Genomic DNA, 27,198 nt, shown 5'->3' with positions numbered 1-27,198 from the left:
GAATGGCGTCTGCCATCACATTTAGTAATCGCAGTAAATTATACGTATCTTGAGAGTAATTTAGAGATCGATTTCCGGCAAATATGGTGAAAACTTTTCAAGTTACTGAATTGAACCAATGCATCGCCACTAATCCCTTCCGCTCTATCCCTCTATAATCTAGTAAAATATAATTTCCCGTAGAAATATCATATCTGTATCCAGAAAATTATGTGTTCCTACAGAGTTTTACAGAGGTTCGTTGCATCTTCGTGTTTGGTCATAATTCATTTTGTTAATGCTGATTCAATGATCTTCCAAGAAACATTTTCTGTTTTCATTTTTGCAGGGACTTCACGGACCGCAATTTCTAACAGTTAGTCATTTTAGAGAACTATTGTAGGGAGGAATGAGTTGTTCATGTAGTTATTTAATAAAATAGTAGGCATAATGTGTAGTGAATAAAATGGTGGACAGAATGAAGGAGAGAAATAAACAAAAAGAAAACGTTTATTATCTTTTTTCAAACAATTTCATGTGTAATGTGTTAATATTTATTTTTAATCACATTTATTTTCGTATATGTTGTTGAATATAGTAGAAATCTTTTTTTGCTTGAATTTTCATGCTGCCATTGCACGCAGAACATTGAAATATGCCGCTGAAGTTTTAATCACCTAAAATTATCTTCGTTTCGTTTTCTGTTTAAAAAGTTTTGCTACTACTACGATTTAAAAAACATATATACATACGGAACTTACGTCGCAAAATGCTTGAAGCGAGAGATCCATTATCTTAGCCCCAGACAAACTCGATGGTAATCTAGTTCTTAGTATGATTGTCCTTACATTCTTAGCTTCGTTCAACGGAAAATCGTACCATGGCAGAGAGTACGATGTTTCTCCTATTCTCTCGCTCTTTTCAGTAAATAAAGCGGCATCAAAAAAGGGAGACGTATATGAATTAATATCGAAATTTACTTCAAATAAGTTTGATAAAAAAAGATCGATTGAAACTGGAGGCGTACCTCTTGTTTGAGACGATCACCAATGAACGATATTATAAACACGTTTACAAACATTGATGTCATTAATACGAAATATGTTATTGTACTGAATGTTTTATGATCTTCCCATTCCTAAAGAATAGTTGATTATAACATTCTTTATTGTTCAATTTCTTTCGTATTATTAAATATTAAATTCTGCTATACCATAATCACGCCAAATTCTAGGAAGCATATTACAATGGTACAGCCAACCATCTCCGATAGAAATACGAAGCTAAGAGATTTTCCAATAACTGCAGAGTATCTATAAGTGATTTTTTTAAACGTCAAACAAGAGCAGTTGTAATTAGGAAAAAATTAAAAAATTATTAATATAAGTAAATATATACTATGTGAAAACTAACTAGGTGTATGGTCGAGGTCATATTGCTATCGACAAATATTTCGAACGAATACCTTAACGATGGTAGCGATGATGGATGATAGCGACCAAAGCATCGAGAAACCGTGCTGACTAGTCGAACAGAAAGCAGGGTGCATAACAACACTGAAGTGTTGTTCCGACGCGTATAGATACAATAATGACGCGAATAAATCTTGGGAACTACCTCTTGATAACATTTTTACGTAAAGTGCAATTTTGTTGCATGGTCGTGTAGTGAAACATAGTATAGCCATTAAATACATACATATACAATATACAACAATATCATTTTGTTAACCCTGTGGAGATCCTAGTTGATTTGTAAATATTTTTAAACAGATGCGTTGCAAAGATTGCCTCCAAAAACAGCTGTTATAACAAATGAAATTTATATATTTCACGTACAGATCGTCGATTTAAACGAATATTTTTGTTATTTCGTTTATTACTGTGGATCTAAGATATTTCTATACTTACGAGTATATAGTACTATCATTTGTTATACATATATGTTATAGACATTTGACATTTTAATAACGATAAATTGTATCTATTTTTACATAAAAATTGATATTTTTATAGAATATATTTATGAAAAAAGGTCAACAGTTTATAAAATAAGATTAACTTTTGTTATTGTATATTCGTCGGATACATCACGATCTACGGCAAAATTTTTAGGACCACGACCTCTGCAGGGTTAAATTAATAAACCTGCAATCTTTGTACTCAAACCTTACATATAACAAAGAAAAACTCGTTACATATAATAATATGACGTAATATGTATTACATATAATAATATAATAATTCTTACTCAATTGCTTTCAGATGACATTGAACGATATCAGCAATGCGATCGTGCAAATCTCGTTTATCCCATTTACGAAGCTTCTCGATTCTTCTACTGGTAACTTCGAACAAACAGCAAGAATGCATCGTTATAGAAGCAATCAAGCTATAAATTCCATAATTCGTAGTCATTATGATGCAACTGATGCACATCTGGACGACAAACGTGATCTCGTAGATCGGTGAATCTTCGATGACGAAGAAAACATAATCACTCAAGTAAGGCAAAGGTATCTGAGTGGTATTATCAGCTTTCACGATTCTCTCCGATATTAAAGGCAAAATAATATGGTAGGGCAAAGCACCAGAGTAACCAAGGGCCAAATATACCATTGTAAAATATCGTCCAATTTTTGCACAATTCAGCATTATCAGCCGATCTTCCTCGCATTTCACGTCCTTGTACTGTATTTCGATCTCGTTCAAGCAAAACCGAATTTCTTTTCTATTAAAAATTAGAGTCCAAAATTTAATGATCGCCAAAAGGCTAAAAACCTGCGCGGCGATCACCTTCATATACTTGGTTAGATCTTCGCAATCGAAATAAGTATAAATCACGTGTGGTATTAATAAGAAACACATGAGGATAAAAATTGTTACTGTTTGGATATACATTTTAACGTTATCTAGAAACGTATCCTTTCTAGGCCAAATTCCTATCAGCGTTAACAATGTCTTGGCGATGTGTATCACGTATTCGGAATCCGATTTGTAATGGTCGTTACGATAAATTATATTTTTTATTTTCTCGCTCATATCGGCCGATAGTATGTGTAGCTTCCTATTTCTTGCGACGTGCGATAGAACACTGTTCGAAAGGTTGCGGAAAGTATTAACAGACATTGACCATTGGCGCTTGCGTGGAAAATCAGATGGAACGATTGCCCGAAGACAATTTGTTACAACCTCATGAAACCGTAATGCAAATATTTCGAGTGCAGATTCGAAAATTAGTGCAATTTATTTAATACGTACTTCGCGAAGTCTATTCCCGGAAGTAGCGCAACTACGTGCTCGGCAGCAAAGCGCACGCTACAATTTATATCCATTCCGATTGAACCGTCTCGTATGAATAAATCGCAATTCGAAGATTGTCCAAAACGTTTATCCGTGTTTCGATCATTTCCTTGTAATATCTGTCGTGTTTTCCGTCATCGGTAGGAAAATCGTTTGCGACGAAAAGAATAGTAAAACTATACAATATCTTTTGGTACGATTTAATGTATGAAATTTCTTGTGAGTTCTCTCGAACTGCATAATCGTGCGCTGATTTGAAGAATACGACGTTATCGTTCACACTCGGTAACATAGTTTCTTTCTAACTATCATTACGAAGCGCGATAGCCACCGATGATTAACATCGTAATTCGAGTGCTGATTATGGTAAGAGCACCGTTACGGTAGCCGTTAGTTCGAGTTTAAGGCTTTCTGCGGCATCACGGAGAACGACATTAAAAATAGAGATTCTAAAAATGAGTTTATTGAATTTAGTCGGGACTCGCCGAATGAATTCAACGTTTCACGGTGTTTTTCAGGCTCAATACAATCCATTCAGGAGGGCACGACAGTACGACGACAATGTTCATCGCCAAGTGGTGGACCGCGGCGCCAATTCGACGTGATTTCGTCGATCTTCTGATTATGGTAAGAATACTTCGTTCTTTGTATTGGTCGTTGTTATGCTTTATTGAATAATGAGTCTGCTGTATTGAATGGAAGAGTCTGATAAATAAGAAAAGAATATTTATTATCTTTCTCAAAGCATCTTCATGTGCAATGTGTTACTAGTTATTTTTAATCACATTTATCTTCGAACATGTTGTTAAATATCTTCATACCGTCATTGCTCGCAGAAAATTGAAATAAGCTGCTGAAGTTTTACAAACCTACAATAATCCTTCCTCTGCTCAAAAAGTTTTCTATCGATATATTTAAAATAATGTGTATGAGCACTTACGTCACAAAATGCTTGAAGCGAGAGTTCCAATATGTTCGCTCCAGACAAACACGATGGTAGTCTGGTTCTGAGCATGATTGTGTTTATATTCTTCGCTACGTCCACCGGAAAATCGTACCACGGTAGAAAGTACGATGTTTCCCCTATCCTCTCGCTCTTTTCAGTAAATAAAGCGATATAAAAAAAAGGAGACGTATATGAATTAATATCGGAATTTACTTCAAACATGTTTGATTAAAACAGATTTGTTTGAAATTGGAGGAGTACCTCTTGTTTCAGACGATCACCGATGAACGATATTATAAACACATTTACGAAAATCGATGTCATTAATACGAAATATGTTAGTGTGCTCAACGTTTTATGATCTTCCAATTCCTAGAAAAACAGTGGATTATAGTAACTCGTATTATTTCATTTCTTTTTTATTTTAATTAAGTACTACATTCTGTTATACCATGATCACACCGAATTCTAGGAAGCATATTATAATGGTACAGCCAACCATCTCCGATAAAAATACGATGCTGAGTGATTTTCCAATCAATGCAGAGTATCTGCAATGTATTTTTTAACGTCAAACAGATGTAATCAAAAAGATATATGTGTAGAAAAGATTGATAAGAAAAGATTAATGTGTGTTACTATATGGAATATACCATTGAAACAATCTCGACACTTGTTTGTTTTCGACAAGATGTATTTTAATTACGATCACACATCAAACTCCAATGATTATATTTTTTATAATCGTCGTAATTGCGTATAATAATATATTATAGTATATTAATAGGTCTATATATATAGGTCTAATATATTATAGTATATTAAGTAAAATCTATTTAAAAAAATCAATATATATATTATATTGTATATATTGTGTATAATATATTAAATTGAATTTTGGAAATTAGTATGCAATAATGAAATTGGCATTTGTAATTGTTATTGTTTGTAATTGTTATACAACTATTTTGTTAGTTGAGAACATCTTTATTTTCAGATTCTTTTAGTTTTCGAATTATTTGTCAGATTGAAAAAGGAATACTCTAAACTGATACAGCTATTTCTGATACTAATACAGTCAATGATATTTAAATATTAAATATGTGTATATTATAAAGTAAATAGAAAAATATATTATTACTATATTTTTAATGAGTAATTTAGATTTATAGTCTGATGATTGTATAAAAGACGCGTTCCATAAATGTTGTTTCTAATCACTAATTCATCATTAATATATACACTTTGATAAAATTTACATACTATTGCTATAAATCAGTCAAAATGTCTAGGTACTTATTGGATAGAGTATTAATGTATAATGTAATATATCTATATAATAAAATATGTCAAGAGGCATCCAGTAGGGGCATAGGTTTATAATAACAGTTAAGGCAGTATTAAGTATCGACCAATATTTCGAAGAGCAGGTTTAACAACTCTCTCCCATCAGAAAGGACTGAATTACAGAAGGGACTGAATTACAGAAGGGACCGAATAGCAGAAGGGAGATTTGTTTCGACGATTACGAAAATGTGCATTGAGTTACATAGAGTTCTAGTCAGGAACATATAACTTATGTTCTTGACAATAACATACATAAAGTCCAACTATGTTGGATAAACACGTAGTTAAATATATATAATATAACCATTTAAATATGTAATACAAATATATAATTCTCTTAGCACAGTGGAATATGTAGTTTATCTGTAAGATGCACGTAGAAATCCTTTTATAAACATTTTCAAATACGTACATCGTAAAGCTTGCCCACAAAAAGTAGTCATTGCATATACGTGTATTTACATATTCAATATATGTATAAATTCTATATGTCAAAAGAACTTTCAGTAATTTTTTATCTATATTATAGATAATTGGCATAAAGAAGTATTTACATTTTGTTTAATAAACACAGTAAAATAACAATATAATATAGGAATTATACATTCAATGTGAGAATAAGACATAGTTAATTCCTTGACTATTAATTATTGCAATTAATTCCTGGAAGAAGCAACAACTTCAGGGTAATAGGCTATGCTACACATAAATTATCATTATTATTGTTATTTTATTTAATAATTGATTGTTAAAATAATTAATAATAGATAAATTCTATATGTTTTCAGTGTACTAAAAGTATTTCTGTGCGTAGTATAAATTAAAATCACTGTATTCCACGGGTATGATACGATCTATCTACGGTAGAATTTTTGGATCCACAAACCCTGCAGTGTTATAAATACAGTCCTATATTCTATTATTCTCAAGCCCCACACACAAATAATGTAAAATTCGTTAATACCAAATGTAATAATAAAACGATACTTATTGATTTATTTATTAATGCTATAAACTTAATTACTAAATAATATAAAAATTCTTACCCAATCGCTTCCAAATGGTACTGAACGATATCAACAACGCGATCATGTAAATCGCATTTGTTCCATTTATGAAGTGTCTCGATTCTTCTACTGGTAACTTCGAACAGGCCGGAACAGTGCATCGTTATAGAGGCGATCAGGCTATAAATCCCACAATTCGTAGACAGTATAATGCTACTGATGAATATTTGCAAGACAAATGTGAACTCGTAGATCGGTGAATTTTCGACAGTGAAGAAAATATAGTCGCTCAAGTAAGGCAAAGGTATCTGAGTGGTATTATCAGCTTTCACGATTCTCTCTGATATTAGAGGTAAAATAATATGATAGGGCAAAGCACCGGTGTAACTAAGGCTCAAATACATCATTGTAAAAAATCGACCAATCTTTGCACAATTGGTCATTACAAGTCGATCCTCTTCGCATTTCACGTCCCTGTATTGTATTTCGATTTGGTCTAAGCAAAATCTAATTTCTTTTCTATTAAAAATTACCGTCCAAAATTTGATGACCGCCAAAAGGCTGAAAATCTGCGCGGCGATTACTTTCATGTACTTGGTCAGATTTTCGCAATCGAAATAAGTATAAATCACGTGTGGTACTAATAAGAAACACATAAGGGAAAAAACTATCGTTGTTTGGATATACATTTTAACGTTATCTGAGAACGTATCCCTTCTAGGCCAGATTCCGATTAGTTTCAACAATGTCTTGGCAATATGTATCGTGTATTCGGCGTCCGCTTCGTAATGGACGTTGCGATAATTCGTAGAATTTCCGATTTTCTCACTCATATCGACTGATATTACTTTTTTCATGCCTTCGAACGTACGGTAGAACTCTGTTTGAACTGCTGCGAAAAATACTAACAGACAAAGACTATTGGCGCTTGCGTGGAAAGTCGGATGGAACGATTGACCGTAGAAAAATTGTTACCAGCTTATGAAATTGTAATGCAAATATTTTCGAGTTTAGAATCGAAAATTGGTGCAATTTATTTAATACGCACTTTACGAAGTTTATTTGCGGTTGCAACGCGGAACACGTCCGTATGCAAAGTGAACGCTATAATTTCATGTCTATTCCGACCAAAATATCATCTATGAATAAATCGGGGTTCGAAGATTGTTCAAAACGTTTACTCGTGTTCTGGTCATTTTCTTGAAATGCGCGTGCGATTTGCTTGTAGCATTTATGTAACTCGTGCAATTTTTCCCTTACCGGTAATAAAATCTTCTTCCACAAAAAGGTTAGTAAAGCTGTACGATGTCTTTTGATAGGATCTAACGTAAGCTCTGAGTCAGAGCTTTGGAAAAACATGAAATTTCTTGTAACTCCTCTTGAGCTGCATAATCAAGCACTGATTGGACAAAGAATGCAACATATCGTTCACACTCTTCGATAAGACTCTCTTTTTTCACATTATTGCGGAGTATGATAGCCACCGATGATTAGTATTGTCGAACGGAATTCGAGTACTGATTGCGGTAAAAGCATCGTTACGGTAGCTGTTAGTTCAAGTTAAAGGCTCGCAGGGATACCATGGAGAACGACACCCGCAGCAAAGATTCCCAAAGTGAGTTTATCGAAATTAGTCGGAACCTGATGAAAGAATTCAACGTGTTCTGGTGTTTTCCAGGCTCAATGTGGTCTGTGCAAAAAGGTACGACCACGATGTTCATCGCCGAAGTGCTGGGCACTGCGATACTTCTGTTCATTGGTTGCATGGGTTCTTTAGGGACGATGGGACCGATATTGCCACCGCCATTACAGACATCTATGGCATTCGGTATGACTGTCAACCTTTTGATTATGGTAAGAATATTTTACATTTTGTAAAAAAAAAATCGAAGAAAGGAGAAATAAGTTTTATGAGGCCCATTGTAACATTGCGATTATTTATTTAATTTATCACTGCGATTATAGAAAATCTAATTATTATTATAGATGTTAGGACATATAAGCGGTGCGCATTTAAATCCCGCTGTCACCATAGGGGCAGTTATTCTTGGAATTAAAACCATTCCAACGGGTATTCTCTATGCAATAGCACAATTCATTGGAGCTACTATCGGATATGGATTACTAATGGTACGAATTTTTAGTTTTATTACTACTGTACGAACATAATTAACTAAAACGATCGATTTTTCTGTAATAACTTTGTATCTTTGTATTTGTATAAAACGTATCACATAATTTTGAACTGATTTAAATCGCTATAGACAGTAATTACGCGATATACGCGATATACGTCGAATTTTCACTTATGCATATATATAAATTATTATATTGATTGAACATATTACATAACACTTTGTATACGTATTACACGAGTTTAAAGCATTCTTTGTAAATTTTTATACGATTAGAAGATGAAAAATTATCTTTCTTACACTAATCTGACGTCAGACTTTAACGATAAACCGATACGTCATAGATATATCGCGATGATAAAATCTTGTTAACTACTGTACTGAACGTTCGTTTAATTGTAATTTTAATGGAACAGACAATAACTCCGCCCGAGTTGTTCAATGATGGATATTCTAATTCATCGGTGGGCCATTGTGTAACTGTCGTTCATCCTGGAATCAACACCACGCAAGCCATTTTAATCGAAATTCTTTGTACGTCGTTCATACTTTGCGCAGCGTGCGCTACTTGGGACCCAAGGTGCGCTCATACAACAGATTCCACGGCGATCCGATTTGGGTTCTCTGTTGTTGGCATTTCACTCGCGGCGGTAAAAAATTTCACAATTAAAAATATGGCAGTTTAGAAAACACAAGAAATTTATTCATGTGTATATTTTGGAAAATATACATTTTTAGAGTCCTTACACTGGTTGTAGTATGAATCCTGCGCGTACTTTTGGCCCAGCGTTTTGGAATGGGAATTGGACGGATCAATGGGTGAGCTGAGTTTTATTACTGAATAATATAATTTATTTGATGCCTCTGCAAGATTAACACAAATCTTTCCAGCGTAATATTTTATATAATCTTACGATCTTAAACTTTAATCTTCATCGTACTCGATAAAAAACAAGTTTCCGCACTTTAGATTTCCCTTGTTAACGTTATCGGTTCGGAGATGATACCTCGTAGGTTTGAGAAAAGAGCAGTGCAAATATTTGTTCACAGTGCGCTGATTAGATTATATCATAAGTAGCGATAATCGTTATTTTTTCTTGCTTTCATAAAAATTTTTCTAGATTTACTGGTTCGGACCGACTGCAGGTGCTTTCCTTGGAACATATACATATGTGTATCTGTTTGCGGAGAAAAAAGCGGACGTACAGGACCTACAAGATCATCTTAGGTATATAGAAATGAAGTCGATTAAAGCATCGTTGCAAGATATACATGCCAAAGAAGAAAAAAATTTTAAGGAAGAAAATCTCGTATTAGTAAAGGGCGAGGAAGCTGCTTGATAACCGTTAAGGTACGATTATTCATTATCGACCGTTAGCAACAGTATTCCATAATATCTAAAGTAGTTCAATGACGCCACCACGGGTGTCGCTGCACGTTAAAGTATAGCGTGCACTGTATTTCCATCAATGTATATTGCATTTATCTCGTATATATTTATCTCATCTTGTATTATTTCAACAAAATTGACATCACTTACTTACTATGTAACAGTGTAAGTGTGATTTATAGATTAATTATTTTATGGTTATGTAGTTGTAGGATGTATAAATAATGTAACGATTTCTTTAATTCAAATTATTTAATATTGCCGGATGATATGAGAGTAACTTGTACTAAGTGATGCAACAATTCTCAATATGTCTAATTTAAAAATTCACATATTTATATACAAAAAATATATTTAAGTTCATTAAAAAATCGAAATGAGACGTAATTTCTTCTAAGTAGGTACATACAGTATTTAGAGTGTCAGAGTATCTTCCAAGTATTTTTTAATCATACAGTTCATACGATTTCTATTTAAAGCTATTCTATTTTCTCAAGGTGCTCAGCATTTTCCTCAATGATCTGCTTTAATGAACCAATCTAATCAATGTATGTACACACTAGACAAATAACTACTTTAAGAAAGTAGTCAAGTGACGACGTGGAAAGGTTTATTTCTGACATGAAAATTCTGCGCAGATTCATGTTCCACAAATACGTCGTCACAATTTGAATCAATAGGGCGGCTCTAGAATTTTAAGCTCCAATCACACTTGTGTTCTACGTCTTGGGGGTTAAATTACTTACGGTGTAACAAAACACCTGCTTGCCAGTTGTGTATTTTATTTTCAATTCACAAATTGCATTTGCAGTATCTGAAGTTATAAAATTTCTTAGAATTGGAAGCATCATTACCTTTTTATTATTTTATTAAAGTAAAGTTGACGTGCAACGTGTCCCTGTAACCATTTTATCTATGTATAATGAATATCATACCAGTCTAGACGAAAATGGAAACGTAATGGAAACAAATGTTTGTTTTTTCCGAGTTGCGCTTTATTATGTAAAGATCAATACGTGAAACGAGGTGACAATCATTGGGTATAAACCTATTATTAGTTCTTCCACACAACGTCTTAATACTTTTTTTCATAAAATATACCGTCAGGAGCACCACTAAATAACCACCAGTTATAAACATCCAATTATTTCACCAGATTGAGGTGCCGTATTAATGAACGAATCGATTATTTAAACAGTTAATTTTTACTTTAAAGCTCTTTGACAATAAATTTTATCAACGACTTGTTTTTATGTGCATCGCCACCCTATATGTAAACGGTATCGGATTTCTAACCGCAACATGTTGTAAAAACAAAGAGGAAACACAAAACAGGGAGATAGTTCTCAGGTTATAGTAGCCGCAGCGGAATATGTATTAATCGTGTAATGTATAATTTGGTCTAACTGTGCGTATCTACGTAAGCTGTAATTAAGGAAATCTCCCATATATTTCGACATAGCTTTACGCGTAATATATTTCCGAACAGTTCGTGAGAATTTTACTTTTCCGAGATCAGGGCTAATTGCGCATTTAAACGTTGTTCTACTCGTTCAAAAGGAACGACCCAAGAGTATGTGATCAAAAGCACATCATTACAAGTACTCTGGTACATTTATTATATACATATAGATGGACGTTTCTCTCTTTTTCTATTTTTCTATACACACGCGTGCGCGTGATACACACACACACACACACATATGTGAGTTTTATTCTATATATATAGAATAAAATTCAACCGCTGCAACTATCGATTACCCGCTGCATCCATCCATGGAACGTTCTGGAGACTGAGACTGGAGCATTTGAAACACGTTGTTTCTGTTTTCAATTGATTCATTTCTTCTATTGTTAATAATATTATTTGTTTCTATGAGAATAAAATCCAAAATCTCAATGACAGAAACCAAATTTTTCTCCTTCTTGATAAGCACGATGTTATATAACAAAATTGAATCCCCATAATATTTTCAATCCTCATTATCGTTGCTAATATCATGTATATGTGTAGTTGACGCGACGTTAAAACGTATTAAAAGGTGAACTCGGTCGATAAGAAGATGGCCGCTATTGCGTGCGACGCAACGGTTGATAAAACAACGTTTGAATGTTGAACATCCATAATCAGCAAGGCGCACGAACACCACGGACGTGACAATGCATTAAGCCATGCGAAGATCAGTATCGTTAACTATATGCTAGTTTTTAAATATATCCGACGACTCAGCGGTTGCATAGACAACGATATTAAATTTATAGTATTCCATACGAGTATCGTCCGACTATATTATACACACATATACATGCGTATATGTATATATCGAGTTGTTAAGCAGCTACAAAACCGTATCATTCCAGAATGTTACGCATTCGTGCACCTGAGAGAGCAATGAAAACATTAGGAGACACGCGGTCTGCATCCAGCTGGATACATATGTCGATAGACATATTCCGGTTCTGTTCTTGCCCCTCCCGGTTGTGTGTGAATTTATCGCGAACATCTGCTCAGCTTTATGCTGCCGCTTCTATGGCCAGGCTGCCTGGTAATTTTCCTTTCATCATTCAACCCTTAAAATTATTCCAGTTTTCATTATTGTATATTACATGTTTGAAAAGCTGCACAAAAGATTTTATATCGTAGGGATCTTGGCCACGATTCTTATTCCCATGAATAAACTTGCATCAGTTACGCGCCCTTCAAGCAAGATACTACGCATTAGGTCAGAAGACGCATACGAAAAATCGATAGAGCTACAGCTGTCACGTGAAGCCTGTATTGCGCAATAATACGCGCCCTTTGCATAAGCGTCGTTGGTTTTGGAAGGTCGTTGTGACACGTGATTGAGTAAATGCGATAAAATTAACACGTGATTAACGTGTCACGTTACTTTTCCTGCCATGATCAACCTCATTAACCTCAGAATGCTGACCTGTATCACGCTATACATATATGTAGCTCGTGTATGTTTGCAAACATGATGCTATTATTGCGTGACATGGGTCAGAGTTATGACCGTGCCTCCGAATTGTCTTAAAGTAACGAGCTTCTTTATCCTCCTTTTATTTACCTTTCTGTCCTACCGTATCGATGGAATTCGTTTCTAGCAAACATATGTTTTGGGATAACTACGCAGCTTTCATGACGAAATACGCCATGTAACCTGGCCGGGATTTTGCTTCATTAACTGACCATTGCTCTCCCCACCTTGAGAGTGACTTCACAGAACGAACTTCTGGTATTCGCGCTCAATGGAAAAAATAGATACTTAATATTTTCTAGAAATGTGTGTTTTTCGAAAATTGATCATATAAGATCACTTGTTGTAACCTGTCCCTTTGATTAGCGATTCAGCAGTAATTCTGATAAAGATATGCACCGAATTGTTCATTACCATCTATAGACTTATGTACGATAACAACGTCATCTCACTCATACTTGCAGAAGAACAAAAATGAAATCTTATCTCGAGTTATTAAAGATAGCACAAACAAGAGAAGCACTCATGTAAAGGTAAAATACTCGTTTTGCTTGTTGAATGCAAGCTAACATTGTAAGAGATCGAAAAATGTTTCCAAAGATTCGATGTTTGTATTGTTAAAATAATTAACGACAAACGAGGCGTGGCCTATAAGCTTCTGAAAAATCACGCGTAGTAAATGGCATCGTTAAAGACAACCTCAAACTGTCCTTGACTTCGGAAACTACGTAGTATTTCTAAGGAGTAGCCCTTTCCCCTGACGTTACGACGAAAACAAATAGCCAAATAATACGAGGTTAGTCGTTCCTTGTTTCTATCACGCACATAATCCAACCATTCGAAGTGTAAATATATAGGTATAGAGGAAGGAAATGTACGTTTGTGTGAGTGAGGTTATGGTGGGGACCAGGTGGGAGATTGTGCCAGAAATCTCGTCGTTGCCTCCCCGATCAATACTCGGATTTTGCTTGTTTTTTCCACAAAAATCCGTTAAATAGCGATAACTGTGTCATTGAATGATAGTTTATGGTACGAGGAACACGATGGTATGAGTAGCTGTTGAATAAATGATGGAATAAATATAGAAATCATGAGTCGAAAGAAAATGCGCATTAGGTGCCGGTTGCCGGCGTAACTTCTCGAACATTCAGTACTGCGACGCCGCACGGCTATATAAGAGGGCCGGCCGGCTTGGCTCGGCGCATTCGTAAATAAACTTTCGTTCAGTTCAGACGCAGCGAACACCCGAAGACCCACCAACCAGTGAACATACCTCTACTTCTTTTACGTGGTCCACGAGGCTGCTGACAACACGACGAGAAAATGTAGACGAGACGGATTCGGTGCGGAGCGCGACAGTTTACCGTGGGTATTCCTTTTAAGTGGTTTGGATTCTTTTTTTAAATTGTAGTTTTGTGGTTTGGGTTTATTGAAAGCTTTCGCTTCTGCGATATTACTTTTGTTTTACGGTAGATACATTGAAATATATTGCTATGACAATTTACGCTTTGACTTTAAATAAATTATCGAGTATTGAATTTATCAGATACGTAAAAGATAAAGCAAAAGCAATAACGTTGAAGCTAGTTTGATATTAGCAATTATTTAAGAAATATATGGTACACTTTGATGAATTATTTTTTATGAAAATTTTCTATATCATTTTATAACAAATTTAACCCAAGGGTTTTAACAGTTATGTATATATGTGTGTTTTTATATAATTTTTTCCGATTTATAATATCATATAAAATTCTACCGAATTATTTTATAAGAACTCTATATAAAACTCTATATATCTTTATATAACTAAAAGAACTCTCTATATAACGTAAATGTAAAAAAAAGATTATGTCAAAATACTTCGGTCGTGATTATTATTTTTCTTCCGTAGTCGTTTCTATTTTGACCGGTTTACTCGCCGGCTCTCCTGTTTTCGTGATTTCAATGATTCGTTCAGTTCCGCTAGGTGTCTCTCCCTGAAAGAAAATGATAACATAAAAAATTAAGTCGTTATATAGATCGTAAAAGCGATCACGAAACAAATGAACGAGGCTTTTTATATTTGTTTTTATAGTGAACCCTACGGGGTCGGTGCTTGAACAATCCGTACGCAACCATAATCTGGTCAGATTAGAGTTCGAAATTTCCTCACACATTTTGAACTATTTGAGAAGAGCACCTCGAGATACAGGCATTAGGTAAGCGGTCATTGAACCGACGTATTTCTATTGTTCTACAGTTTTAACGCTAATATAAGATCAGAAAATTAACATTAGGGCTCATAGTGTCGCTACTTAATTATGCAATTCGTGATATTATATTCTTATTTAAAATAATACCATAAGCTATAAATCTATATAAATTTGGAAATATTTCACATTTCAAAGAATTCTCTTTTGAACCATATTTCAAAAATCCTTTCGAATCAAAATTGTTGATACGTAGCGTCACTCTAGCCTGTTTAGTTACACATCAGTTATATAGATGTCGCCCTTAGCCTCTCTATGTCAAATACGTCTATAGTGTATTTTCACGATGTCTTCTCAATGCTGAGTGAATCGTAAAGTACTCCCTGATCTTTTAATTCACATCTAGATGAGGAGCACTCGCTAGTTTCGGACTTTATCGATTTTAACTACTTCCAAGTTGACCTTTTTTTTTTTTTATTACTATTACTAGACATTCGATTATATGTATATATACATATATATATATATATATCTTTGACCAACTAAAAATTATATACTATATCTTTTACAATTATACAGAAATTTTGCTCCTTGAGTTATTTATCGAGTTAAAGTCGATAAACATTGTTACGAATACTTTTACGAATGTGCCTCATCCACGTGAAAGTCTTTAATTCAACGTGACGTTCTTTTTATAGTTTAGAGCAGACTCGTAGTTTGAGGTCGAGAATAAATCGTCGGCACCATCTTGTCTAAACGAATACTCTACTACAAGGGCACACGGAACGTTGGAATTGAGAACAAAAAATAAGTATACCGAATCAAATAGAACGGGGAAAAGATACAAAAACAATAGAAAAACAAAACAAAAGAAGGCTAGGAAGAGAACGGATCATTTTCCTAAAGTGCGCTCTAGCTTTGCGAATCGAGAAGCGTCGGGCGAGTCCTTCGCTCGGATTCGCCACCGAGCTCTCCTCTTCGTCTCGTTACCTTTTTGGGTGCCGTGATAGTTAAAACACCATCCGAAGAAAGGCTCGAGGTAATATTGATCACATCGTGAGATGGAGGCAAGACGTATCTCCGTACGAAGTGTCTGCTGATAAATCCGTGCTCGTCTTGTCTCTCCTCGTGTTTGGCTTCGACAATAACGTTGTTACCGACCGTCTTCACCGTGATCTCCTCCGGTGAGAATTGTTGAACGTCCAATATTACCTGCGCAGATCAGAACGAAGCAGTTAAGACAGGTCGAACGGGGAAAACTATCATTTTTTAGGAACACGATGTTGCGTGTAGTAACCGATACGATGTATCAAAGAGGCCATAACAGAGATCCATACGACCATTGAAATATATTTCTACCATCCAATTCTTGATTACACACGTTTGTATTCTGTTAAATCTACCAACAAAAAAGAAAAAAAAAGATACAAATCATCTTTTATTGCGAAATTTAAGTATCCAGGCTTTTCACAACACCGATTATCGAAAGAGGTTCGCTCATTTAAATTACCGCCGCTTTAAGGCAGGCGAAGGCAGCCTTCGCCTGCTTCCGAAATCTGCATTTATAATTAATTTGTTAACCAGTCAGTCTGTATATCAAGATAACAAGTTTTCCCCTTCGGAAGACCTTGGGTATCTGTCTGTTGGATACACGAGAAATTTACAACTATTAGCTATTTAGCCACCATACGCACAACCGTTTCTAAAGCCTTCTTTAATCACTCTAATAGTACTCGAGAGAGAAAAAAGCGTAACTCAGTGGAAGAAAAGAAGTACCTATCAAATAAAAGCCGTTCTTCCGGTTAACTCAATTTGTCCACGTAGTAACTTCTAGTTACGAAGGTCGCCGGAGTTTATAGAACATGAAGACACAGTAGGAAAGAAAAAATATGTAGGAGTTAATCCCAGCTTTTTCTATTTTCTACCCGTTGCAAAGTTTTTTCTTGTTTTTCATTCTCGTCCTGTATTTTTCATGTAACACCAGTGTTTTGTAATTTCCATTCTACGTGAATGTAACCGTTGAGAACGAGCAAACCGAGAAGATGTAGCTGATAAACACATCTATCTGGAACATCGTTTCCTCCCCCCCTTTTTTTTTTGTTCACTCGTAAGAAAGACGTGCGTGCAAAGTATACAAGTAGCAGGTGGAATCATTTTCTACTATTGAGCAAAAAGAGAGAAACAGAATCGTCACGTTGACACGCGTGTTTTGTACTTTGATCAACAATTTATCTCGTGGTTAGCAGCTTCACGTTGGAAACAAACATTAAGTGAAAGAAAGCGAGGGTAAACGCATCAGTGACAGCAGAGGAAAAGCGAACCGCGGTTCTTCGGGTGATACCAGCGTGATCCCAGGACCCGGGGAGCAATTTTCAAAGTTAGAAAATAAGGAAAGAGCTTGTGCAGGATGATACGAAGAACCTTCACTTTCTTTCGTACATTTCGGGCAAAGTAGTAAGAGACCGTCAAACAAATTTTAAATCTCCAGTGCTGCTGCATATTGAATACAGAGAAAGAGAGAGAGAGAGAGAGAGAGAGAGAGGGAAGGAGAGAGTGAGAGAGAGAGAGAGAGAGAGAGAACGCGAGCAAGAGCGACACATTGTGCGCTTGCATTTTTGTACATATAGAATATTTCGTATTGAATCGTTTTCTATGGTCCTGTCGTTGATGATTCGAGAAGCATTTATTTTTATATAGAGATTATTATATATATAGCGAAACAAAAAAGAGATCTGAAAGTTTTAAGGGAAAGCCGTTTTTTAGTCCGAGAGGCGCCCCCATTTCAGGGGGGTGCTCCGACACACCTCACACTTTCTCGATTCTTTCTGTCGACAAAAAAAAAAAAAAAAAAAAAAAATAAAGAAGAAGCAAAAAGAAGACTGATACGATATCCATGTAACGATCCGTTTTTTTCCGGATTTCAATGACAAAGAAAAGTCGTCCTCTTTGAATATTTCAAGGTATTTGGTATCGTTTGTTGAAACGGAAACAAAATCCATTTGCGAGTGTAAAAGTTAAAGAGAAAAAAACAAAGAAACGAGAATGGCGAAAGCCGGTTAAACTGTGATTTTTGGAAGGAACTTCCGGCATAATAAAGCGTGTGTCTGTCAGAAAATAGTCGCGTGTACGTTTCGAATTGTGTGTAAACAAAACTTCTTTTGCTACAAAATTTTGACAATTTTTCGCTATTCGAGTTTTTTTGAAGAAAAATAGTAGTTTTCGAGACCTGACTTCATCTTACCACAACATTTTTAAGCCCCCTCTTTCTTGAGGGAGGGGGTCCCTATATACATATATATATATATATAAAAGGAGAAGGAACCAAAAATTGAAATTGTAATAGCCCCGAAAAACGTTCCGAATCTTTATACCACTACACAGAGCTGTGAACCATTTGAAAAGAGAGGGTTGTAAGGCTGTAAGGTTGAGGAGAGAAATCAATTTTTAGAATCCTTTATGTGTCAAACTTGAGATAGAGAATTATGCAGCAGAGAAAGAATATGCTGGGGGAAAGCAGCAGCAGCAACAGCAGCAGCAGTAGTAGTAATAGTAGTAGTAGTAGTGGCAGAAACAGAAATCGGTTTTCGGGCCTTCTGGTGTTCCAGTTCTTTCGTTCGTTTCGTTGATTGTATTTCTTGAAGATTGTGTCCCCTTCCCCCCTTTTTTTTATTTTTTTTTTGTTTCTTCTGTTATAATTACTTTTAATTCGATGATCGAATTGCTTCATTATAACAGTTCTGTATTGAAACGTTGCGTTGATAGTATTACTTTTCAATCGTAGAGATATTTGATATTTTTAGTTAATATTTTTTTTCGTTTGGCTTCATTAATTCCTTCTCTTTATCTCTTTTGAGTTACACTATCTCCTTTAATTCTTTCTGTATTTCCCTTTACGAATGCGCTAATTTCGTTCCCACTTCCTTCTTTCTTTACGTTCCACAACTAGGTTTCTAGGTCTTGAAAAATAATATTCGATACATTCGAGATTTCGAGATACGACGTTTCGTTCATTTCATTTGATTTCTTATCTTCTTAAACACGGATATATATTTCCAACACGTTCTGTACTTATTGGACGACACCTATGATAAAAATTCATAAATGACAACAATATAAAAAGAAAAGGTTATCACTTTAGATTGTCTCAGCCTAAGTTAATCGACCGTTAAACCGCGAAATAGTGGAACAAATATTTCGCTCACTGTATTAAAGAAACTCCAATTGCACGATATTATGATAAAAGAGAAACAGTAAAAAAGAGAGAGATGGGCCAGTAAATGTTTAGCCTGTTCTAATCCAGTGTATTCAAATTATTGAACATATTTAGCTTGTGGCGATATAATTACTTAAAGAAGCTTTCAAATAATCCCTTGATATCAAAGCGAGAGTTACTAAGTTACAACGGTTACTTAAGAAAGACAAACCAAACGAGAACAATTTGTATTCGGTGTAAAACAGCTAAAACAATTAGAAGCAGAAAAAATCTACGAGAAAGGGAAGTGTCGAGTGTGTGCGATGTGCTTTAAACATTCTATGCTCGAAAGGTTACAAATATTCCAGGCGTTTTATCCAGTTCGAAATATCAAATATACCGATACGTAGACAAAAAAAGATAACTTTTTCTGATCTTTGAACTTACAAGCTTCGTAATATGTGTATATAATTGTGCAGAGATGAGAAATTTGATAGGCAAAGGAATGCGGGTCTGATTGGTGGCTATTGCCTCACTATTGCTTAAAATTTAACAGAGCCACCTCGTGTCATACGTATTTTCGTAATTAGCTGAGATACTTATATGAAATATATGTTATATATTATATATTATACATTATACATTATATATTATATACTATATATATAGTGTCTTTTTGAAATTCATTTTTAGAAGTTCGCTTACTTTTGATATTTTCTTTTGCTCGTTCCTCTTATCGAAAGCACCTTTTACTCGTGAAATATTGGTCTTTGACCAATATTTTTCTTTATTCTTCGTTTCCTCGAGTTTTCCTTTGACTCGTAGCTATTTCGAAGCCTAATTTAACGCTCAACGCCATTAGCAATAATTAATATTCCGAATATCAATCCGTTTTTACTGGCTGGACAAATAATTAATCTTCTTTCAACTAACTTTTTACATACGATCTAAGACCAACGACGGCTATCCCATTACTTTTTGGCTCCGGCCGAAAGTTATGGGATAGCCGTTGACTGAATATATACGTGGTGCTTGCAATGACGCGTACAAGGATTATCTTTGTGAATCTTCAAAATCCGATCGAATACTAGCAATAAAAGATTATAATAGAGCGTTAAATTTCCAACGAATTTCAAGCACATTTATTTGGGTGTTACTAACAGAGTTGCTTCAAGTCGTGTCGCATATATCGTGTATATTTCAAACATTCGAAGCGTCCGACTTATTTGAAGAATCACGATTTACACGTTTTTTGAAATTGCACGAACAAACTTCAACCAGGTTTAAGGAACCAAATTGTCTCTTTTAGACAAGCTGTATAATATTAACTATCTTCCTTTTGACGTTTTGATAAGCGAAATCTAACAAAAGTTGCAGCTAATTTTCTAATCGGTTAAACAAAATACATCGTCTTCTCTCCTTTGTCTTCGTTCTCGACCTTGTTCGATCATTATAACAAATTAACGCGACCCTAAACACTCTCAATCCTTTCTTTCAACTCTCCTCTTCCATGGGATTCCACGTACGCGTGGCATCCTATTGAAGACGAGAGAAATCCCACGTCCAGCCCCTTGCAGCAGTACTCTCCCATCCTGTGACGTACAATAACGATCTTGAACGCAAGTTCTTGAAACGAGAAAACATCCAGTGAGACGTAGATTCTATAATTCACGTCGAGATATCACGATTAAATAGTAATGACGTCATATTGTTAACCGTTCTAATGCAAAGTATAGCGGCGACTTGAGGCCGTCTTTCGTACATCGAAATCAAATATCCCCGCGGAGTTCCACAGTAACGTTACACAAAGTGAAACTGTACGAACAATGTGTAAAATCGAAGCGTGTCACGCGCCCCTCCTCCAACAACGATTTCACGCTTAATAACATATATTTACGATCGACAACTTTCAGTGGCCATCGGACGAGTTACGAAGAAGCTGTAACGAATAACAAAAATGAGTAGAATCACTGGTGTCAGGAAGGACTATGTTCAGCAGATCAAACGTAAATCGCTTGCTTAGCCCTGAAATCGGCGTTTAACTAAAGGAAATTTGATAACGCACAGGTTCGTTTCTAGCAAGCATCACACATAGTACTATTGACAGAAATAGCAATAGGGTACATACACTGCTCAGATTATCTGAGAACGCGTGCCAACTAAATTGCTTTAAATTATTCCAAATTGTCCAAAGGAAAAGGTCTCTAAATTCAAGTAAATCGAAATATTAATTCGAAACGATTTCTTAGCGACGCAATAAATTCGTAAGATATAAACATCCGTTATTAATCTATCGGTAATTGTTGATTTGATAATCCAGTGACACCTAATTAACTGTAGTCTTCCAAAGAGATCACATCTGATCCATATCCATAGTTACCACTCGAACCAGAAGGGTAATCCTAGCTATACCTATTGTTTTTGACAATAGGTGTGGTTAGATACCATCGAGTGATAACTATGGATATGGCTCGCGATTCTCTATAATCCTATCAACAGTACATCAACGATGGCCGAATCAATCAATCCATGAAATGATTCTTGAAAAGCTTCTCAAAGAGTAAGAAAACGACAATACTAGAAACAACAATACCTTCCCTTGTTCGCCGATCAACAGCGAGAAATTAATGTCAAGAGAACCGAGCCTATGTTTCCACCTACGTCATTGGATCTATATTTCCCTAACCATACACAAAGACAGATCAAACGAACCATACGCTTTGATCCTCCAGATCCAATAAGAATCTTACGATTCATTCGATGTATCCTGCATCATCCCATGGGGCTTTGCAAGTCTAAATTCAGTTTGCAGTAGAGTCACATCGCAATTGTCGATTACGCGATTTACTCGTACAAACATCTGAAAAAGGTCGACGCATAAAATGGTCACAAACCTGGAAGTTGTCCTTGTCGTCGATCTGGATCGTGCTCGATCCACTCGAGGGCTGAGGCGTCACGTTCCTCCAGGGACGGTAGTACCTATCGCGAAAGATCGAACGTAGAGGCCTGTCGAGGTTGAGATCGGAGAACCGTGATAGGAGTTCGTCTCGATTTAATCCTCTGCCAAAGTGTTGGTCCATCAATCTGGACATGGGTCGATCTAAATCGTCCCACCAGTCACGGAATATCAATGGCACCACCGACATCTGAAACGGTAATGAACAATGAAGAAAATCAGTAATATCGGTCAGTTCTTGCTTTTCGATTTCAGGACGTAGTATAGATCGCGCAATGATGATATATACAGGAGAAAATAACAAGAAAGGAGGATACTCCGTTTTGACATGTGGTTAAATATAATATTACAGGACAATTAAACGTTTATAACGTGAGACAGAAGTTTGACGGATTAAGAGTTAGGCTGTAAGCTGTTTTTAATTAAGAACATGCCAGGCAGATTTCTTTGAGCTTAAAAGAAAGAAAGCACGTAAACGTGTGTCAAATCGCACAATCGCCTATCGTTATTGTGTTATAATAAGGAACACGATCTAAGTAGATTCATCTCGGGCAACGGCTGTAATTAATAACAGTCCTGACACCAGAACGAAAATCACCAAATCACGATACAATTCAAACGAAAGGAACAGATTCTCTTTTATTGCGAGTCTTCTAGTATTAACGCGAGGATGACCAATTTAGGAATCTTTTCGTAAAGTGAACAAATCACTAAGCATCACGAGAGCTGTTGCTATTACCGCAGATTAGCGTAGAATAAATGTCTCGATTTTTAACACAGCAAATTACAACAATGTCGTTCCATTATTGTTTACGCGTTTCCTCGAGCGCATATTCATCGACGAATACATTAATTAGGGTCTTACTCGAACGCACAGCAGATGATTTTTAGGAGACTAATAACTGTAGAAGCCGTAGCGATTCGTTCCGAATCTTTGTCGCACGGATAATCGGTAATTCGTAACTTTTCCATCGAAAAACGAATAGCTGCCAGAGCGTAAGCCGAACACTATTGTCTCTCGCCGTAATTAAAGAACGTGCACGTGACACAATCCAATACTCGCGTTAGCTAACTCAAATCTAATTCAAAACGAATTTAACCGAAACATATGTTTAACATATTCTAAACGGGGACTTACATTCGATCAACAGTCAAAATAATTTGACATTTCTAATCGGAAATTTGAGAATCGAACATCTATAAAAATAGAAAAAGGGAGATTACTCTGTGAAGAATCGCACCGCGCATATAACGTTAAGAAATTAATATTCGCGACATCAAATTGGCAAACATTTAGGAATAGAGCGTAACAGAGTTTACGTGAACCGTCCACGAAATGAGAGTATCAAAATAATTTCTATTTAGAATTGGCAAAGAATTGTGTGACGAATTTTTGTTTTATGACATCAAAGACGCGGTTGTGTTTCTTCGGTGAATCAGAGATCTCGCCTATTAAGGGGAATCTAGAACTTATATCGTTTACAACGTGTTAGGGACGATAAAGAAGAAAAGTCTACTAAGACATTGCATTTCCATCGAATTACGCATAATGTAACTTATGCTATAGGTTTAGATTACGTGTAAGAGCCTAGGTATATAGAAGGTAGATACGACAAAAAAGAAAAAAAAAAAAAAACACGAAACAAGAGTGTACCACTCTATTCGTTTTTAGGAGTAGTCGAAGCATAAGTGGCAGGAATTGTATAAATATTCTGGCCAGTTGTACGCGCGTTAAAATCTCGGCTGTAGTAAATATAAACCAGAGATGCATAAAGATCGAATAACATTTTAATTGGAAAATCGCATTGAAGAACGTACAATAATTATGTTCCACGGCCGTCTATGTATTCCGGCAATTAAGAACGTTTACTAATTCCTACGATCAGAATACTAATCTCGGACACTAAAAGGAGATAATAACATACAGCGAAGAAAGGTAAAATATATAAGATGTTAGGGAATATTGTAGGAGGAGAAACAGTTAACAATGTATAAGGAAGGAAAAGAAGGGAAAAGCGTCGTCTTTATTAAAAAGGCGTGTCGTATGGTGTCGTAACCCAGAACTTAATAAAGAGTGTACTTAACAATTATATCATGCTTTTCGACGATTGTATCTTAAAATGTAAGTTAGATCGCTAAGTTTCCAAATGCTACTACTACTACTAAACTACTACGTTTCGAAGTGAAACTATTATCCTCGATATCTTCATGGACGAAACTTCTCTAGTGTTTAGTAAGGGAGGAGCACGAAACGTGTACCGTATATATGCATTTCTATGCGCGTATAGTAGAAGGCGATTCTTCGTTAAGAAGCGTGTTAGTCTTTTTCATGATTAGACCGTGCGTTGATAACCATCTTTAAACGCGCGCAAACGGATAATATCGTTGACGATGATCGATGACCTTGAAGGTGGAAGGGAGAAAAAAAAAAGAACATTGACATAATACCAGCGTTCCTAGGATTTCTAACGCTAATTGGATTAGGTGATACCGATACTTTTGACGCGTTAAGGGGACATATACTAGACGTGTACTTAGTCCTTAAGTACGGTTAGCTTAGGATCCTTACTATTTTAGGTTACTATTTCATACGGTGAAACGTCGTTGCGCGTTTTTTCTTTTCGTCCAACGAAAGTAAGAACACTGACCGATTTACACTCATAATGATGAAAGAAGAAAAAGAAAACAAAAAAAAAAAAAAATATTTAAAAAATACAAAAAAAAAAAAAAAACAAAAGAACAAACGACCAGTAGAAGCAAACAGTATAAGCTTCCAAAACAATCAAATACTACCCAAGCGACTTCTATTTCTTTGGAACGTGAGAAATGTAAGAGACGTGATTACAAACAAATGACAAACGGACACACACCTTTGAATACCTTTTCCTTTTTTTCGCACGTAGAAGGAGAACTTAGAGCGAAGAAATACAACGCGGTTCACAGATACGAGTATCGACTGTCTGATTCAGTCGCGGAAGCGCGAGGAGCTTAAATAGGCACGTTCTCGGGGTGCGTTTCAGACGCCTACGGACAAGAGAGAAGGAGAAAGACGAGACCGAATTTTCGGATACTCCCACGATGTTCACGTGACGTTTACTGACTCTCGTCCAGAAATACCACCCGATGAACATATTTAAATGCCGAGGAGGGGCAGAATCTCCAAGAGCGTGTAATCTAACCTCTGATTCACTGTTTTGAATAACTTTGGCACGCTGCATGTGTGGAACTCTTCTGTTTGTCTCCGTAATTTCAAGGAGACCAATTTCAAGGAGACTTAAAGGAAACCACTCTCTTTAACGATCCAAACTTTCTTTTATTGCGTAGGTTTCCAAGTTTGGATATCCCTCCGGGGTGAGAATAGATTTGAACGGAAAGGGCGCAATGTTGTCGCGCCCTGATGATTATTCAATGTCAGCCTTTGATGTTATATATCTCATGATTACTGCTGCAAATCGCTGTTTGCTTGTTCTCCAAACTTGTGGTTAGGAATGCGATTCCAATCGTATATACCTGCTGGTGAGGAGTTCCATGCCTCTAACAATCAGAACGAACGTGTGCACGTGTCGATTAGAGAGAGTACTCCATTCGACCGCATGCATTTCACGGGTAATGGAGGGGTACGGGGGAGATTGTCATTTTTCAGTTTCGTGTAATGCGGAGTATACGAGGTCGAACTCTGCGTTAGGGAAACACCCAAGTGTATTTTTCAATATATTTCGAGGGAATCGTTCGAGTACGAACAATCGCTCGAGATCAACTTGCACTCTTATCGCAGGTCGAGACAATTCCGACACTCGTGAGACTAATCTCCTGGTGTGTGTGTGTATACTGTAATTGCGAGTTCTAAATGAGAACAACTTTATGCTATTAAAATTGTTACTCGAAATAGGCTCGAAAAAAGAAGAATGTGAAAAAGCCCGACGAGCTTCGAGGTTAAAAACTCGATTCTTGTCACCAAAAAAAAAAAAAGAAAAAATAATTTGTGTTTTTAAATATCGAGGACGGTCTATTTACGGATTATACTCTTTATTATAATTGATAGTGTGTATTGTTACTTGCTAGGATACGTGTCATTTAATGAATTTCTTCCTTACTTAGCAAACAAGTGCCAGTAACGCATACTTGGAAGGCTTGTAATCTCTTGATTAATCCGTTACAATGCAGAATTGATTATACATTCTAACATCGTACTATTTACATGTAGCAACAATAATTCGTTGAAAACAGTTGAATTTGAAGCGAACTAACGGCACAACTAAGAAAAGAACAACGGTGCATACATACGTACAACAATAACTACGCCTCCTTGTTCAACGAGACAAGTAAAATAGAAAATGTTTGCGTAAAATAAACAAACGGATGCACGCGAGAGAGCGCTTGTTAGCGGGTAAAAAAAGAAGAAAAATATTTAGATTTATAATAATATAATTCAGGGTACGTTTGATGAATTTTAATCTTTAAGTTGATTAAAAACGCCTCGATATATAAGTAAATAAACTTAATACTATGCGGCATTATAGCGATAATATTAAATAGTAAGCTTAACAATCTTTAATAAACGATTAGGTAACGCGTAATCGACCAAATATTTACGATAATCGATGTAATATTTCTTCGAACCTTCGATAATTCTCAACGTATTTTCGTGTTTTTCTGGAATATTATGTGTTAGGCATTTGTAAGTCGATCAGAAATGTCAAAGCTGAACGGGAAACTGACAAAAATCTTCGTTACATCACATAAAGCAGAGAGATTCATGCCCGAAGTAAAA

General features: G+C 35.7%; 4 protein-coding genes across 9 annotated transcripts; 1 reads left to right on the top strand and 3 right to left on the bottom strand.

Moving 5' to 3' along the window:
- Positions 1 to 473: 473 nt before the first annotated feature.
- Positions 474 to 3,788, bottom strand: LOC126869020 (odorant receptor 13a-like). Of its 2 annotated transcripts, none has more exons than XM_050625103.1 (5): positions 2,230 to 3,788; positions 1,193 to 1,292; positions 1,007 to 1,117; positions 732 to 896; positions 474 to 656 (listed from the first exon to the last, which is right to left on the bottom strand). In XM_050625103.1, exons 1-5 carry the CDS (start codon positions 3,105 to 3,107, stop codon positions 603 to 605), a joined length of 1,308 nt encoding a protein of 435 aa, XP_050481060.1. In that variant the 5' UTR covers positions 3,108 to 3,788; the 3' UTR covers positions 474 to 602. The 2 variants fall into 2 exon arrangements, with proteins under 2 accessions (XP_050481060.1, XP_050481061.1); XM_050625104.1 differs by having other exon boundaries at positions 741 to 896.
- On the top strand, positions 2,350 to 16,167 carry LOC126869035 (aquaporin AQPAe.a-like). 5 transcript variants are annotated; one of them, XM_050625138.1, is made up of 11 exons: positions 2,350 to 2,494; positions 3,800 to 3,908; positions 7,901 to 8,196; positions 8,260 to 8,435; positions 8,568 to 8,711; positions 9,133 to 9,366; positions 9,455 to 9,535; positions 9,838 to 12,652; positions 12,751 to 14,452; positions 15,165 to 15,288; positions 15,978 to 16,167. In XM_050625138.1, exons 3-8 carry the CDS (start codon positions 8,163 to 8,165, stop codon positions 10,054 to 10,056), a joined length of 888 nt encoding a protein of 295 aa, XP_050481095.1. In that variant the 5' UTR covers positions 2,350 to 2,494; positions 3,800 to 3,908; positions 7,901 to 8,162; the 3' UTR covers positions 10,057 to 12,652; positions 12,751 to 14,452; positions 15,165 to 15,288; positions 15,978 to 16,167. The 5 variants fall into 5 exon arrangements, with proteins under 5 accessions (XP_050481095.1, XP_050481094.1, XP_050481097.1 ...); XM_050625137.1 differs by having other exon boundaries at positions 9,838 to 14,452; XM_050625139.1 differs by having other exon boundaries at positions 2,360 to 2,483; positions 9,838 to 14,452.
- Positions 3,916 to 7,892, bottom strand: LOC126869040 (odorant receptor 67c-like). The gene is made up of 5 exons (XM_050625145.1): positions 6,621 to 7,892; positions 4,679 to 4,778; positions 4,489 to 4,599; positions 4,222 to 4,377; positions 3,916 to 4,150 (listed from the first exon to the last, which is right to left on the bottom strand). The coding sequence occupies exons 1-5, from the start codon at positions 7,436 to 7,438 to the stop codon at positions 4,097 to 4,099; spliced, it is 1,239 nt and encodes a 412-aa protein (XP_050481102.1). The 5' UTR covers positions 7,439 to 7,892; the 3' UTR covers positions 3,916 to 4,096.
- LOC126869045 (protein lethal(2)essential for life-like) lies at positions 14,660 to 27,092 on the bottom strand. The gene is made up of 3 exons (XM_050625151.1): positions 22,366 to 27,092; positions 16,270 to 16,491; positions 14,660 to 15,066 (listed from the first exon to the last, which is right to left on the bottom strand). Exons 1-3 carry the CDS (start codon positions 22,615 to 22,617, stop codon positions 14,965 to 14,967), a joined length of 576 nt encoding a protein of 191 aa, XP_050481108.1. The 5' UTR covers positions 22,618 to 27,092; the 3' UTR covers positions 14,660 to 14,964.
- Positions 27,093 to 27,198: the final 106 nt, after the last annotated feature.

The sequence above is a fragment of the Bombus huntii genome, chromosome 8 (genome assembly GCF_024542735.1).
Source record: "Bombus huntii isolate Logan2020A chromosome 8, iyBomHunt1.1, whole genome shotgun sequence".
Lineage (NCBI taxonomy): Eukaryota > Metazoa > Arthropoda > Insecta > Hymenoptera > Apidae > Bombus > Bombus huntii.
Note: the sequence above shows the minus strand (reverse complement) of the source record. Positions and strands in the feature narration are given on the sequence as shown.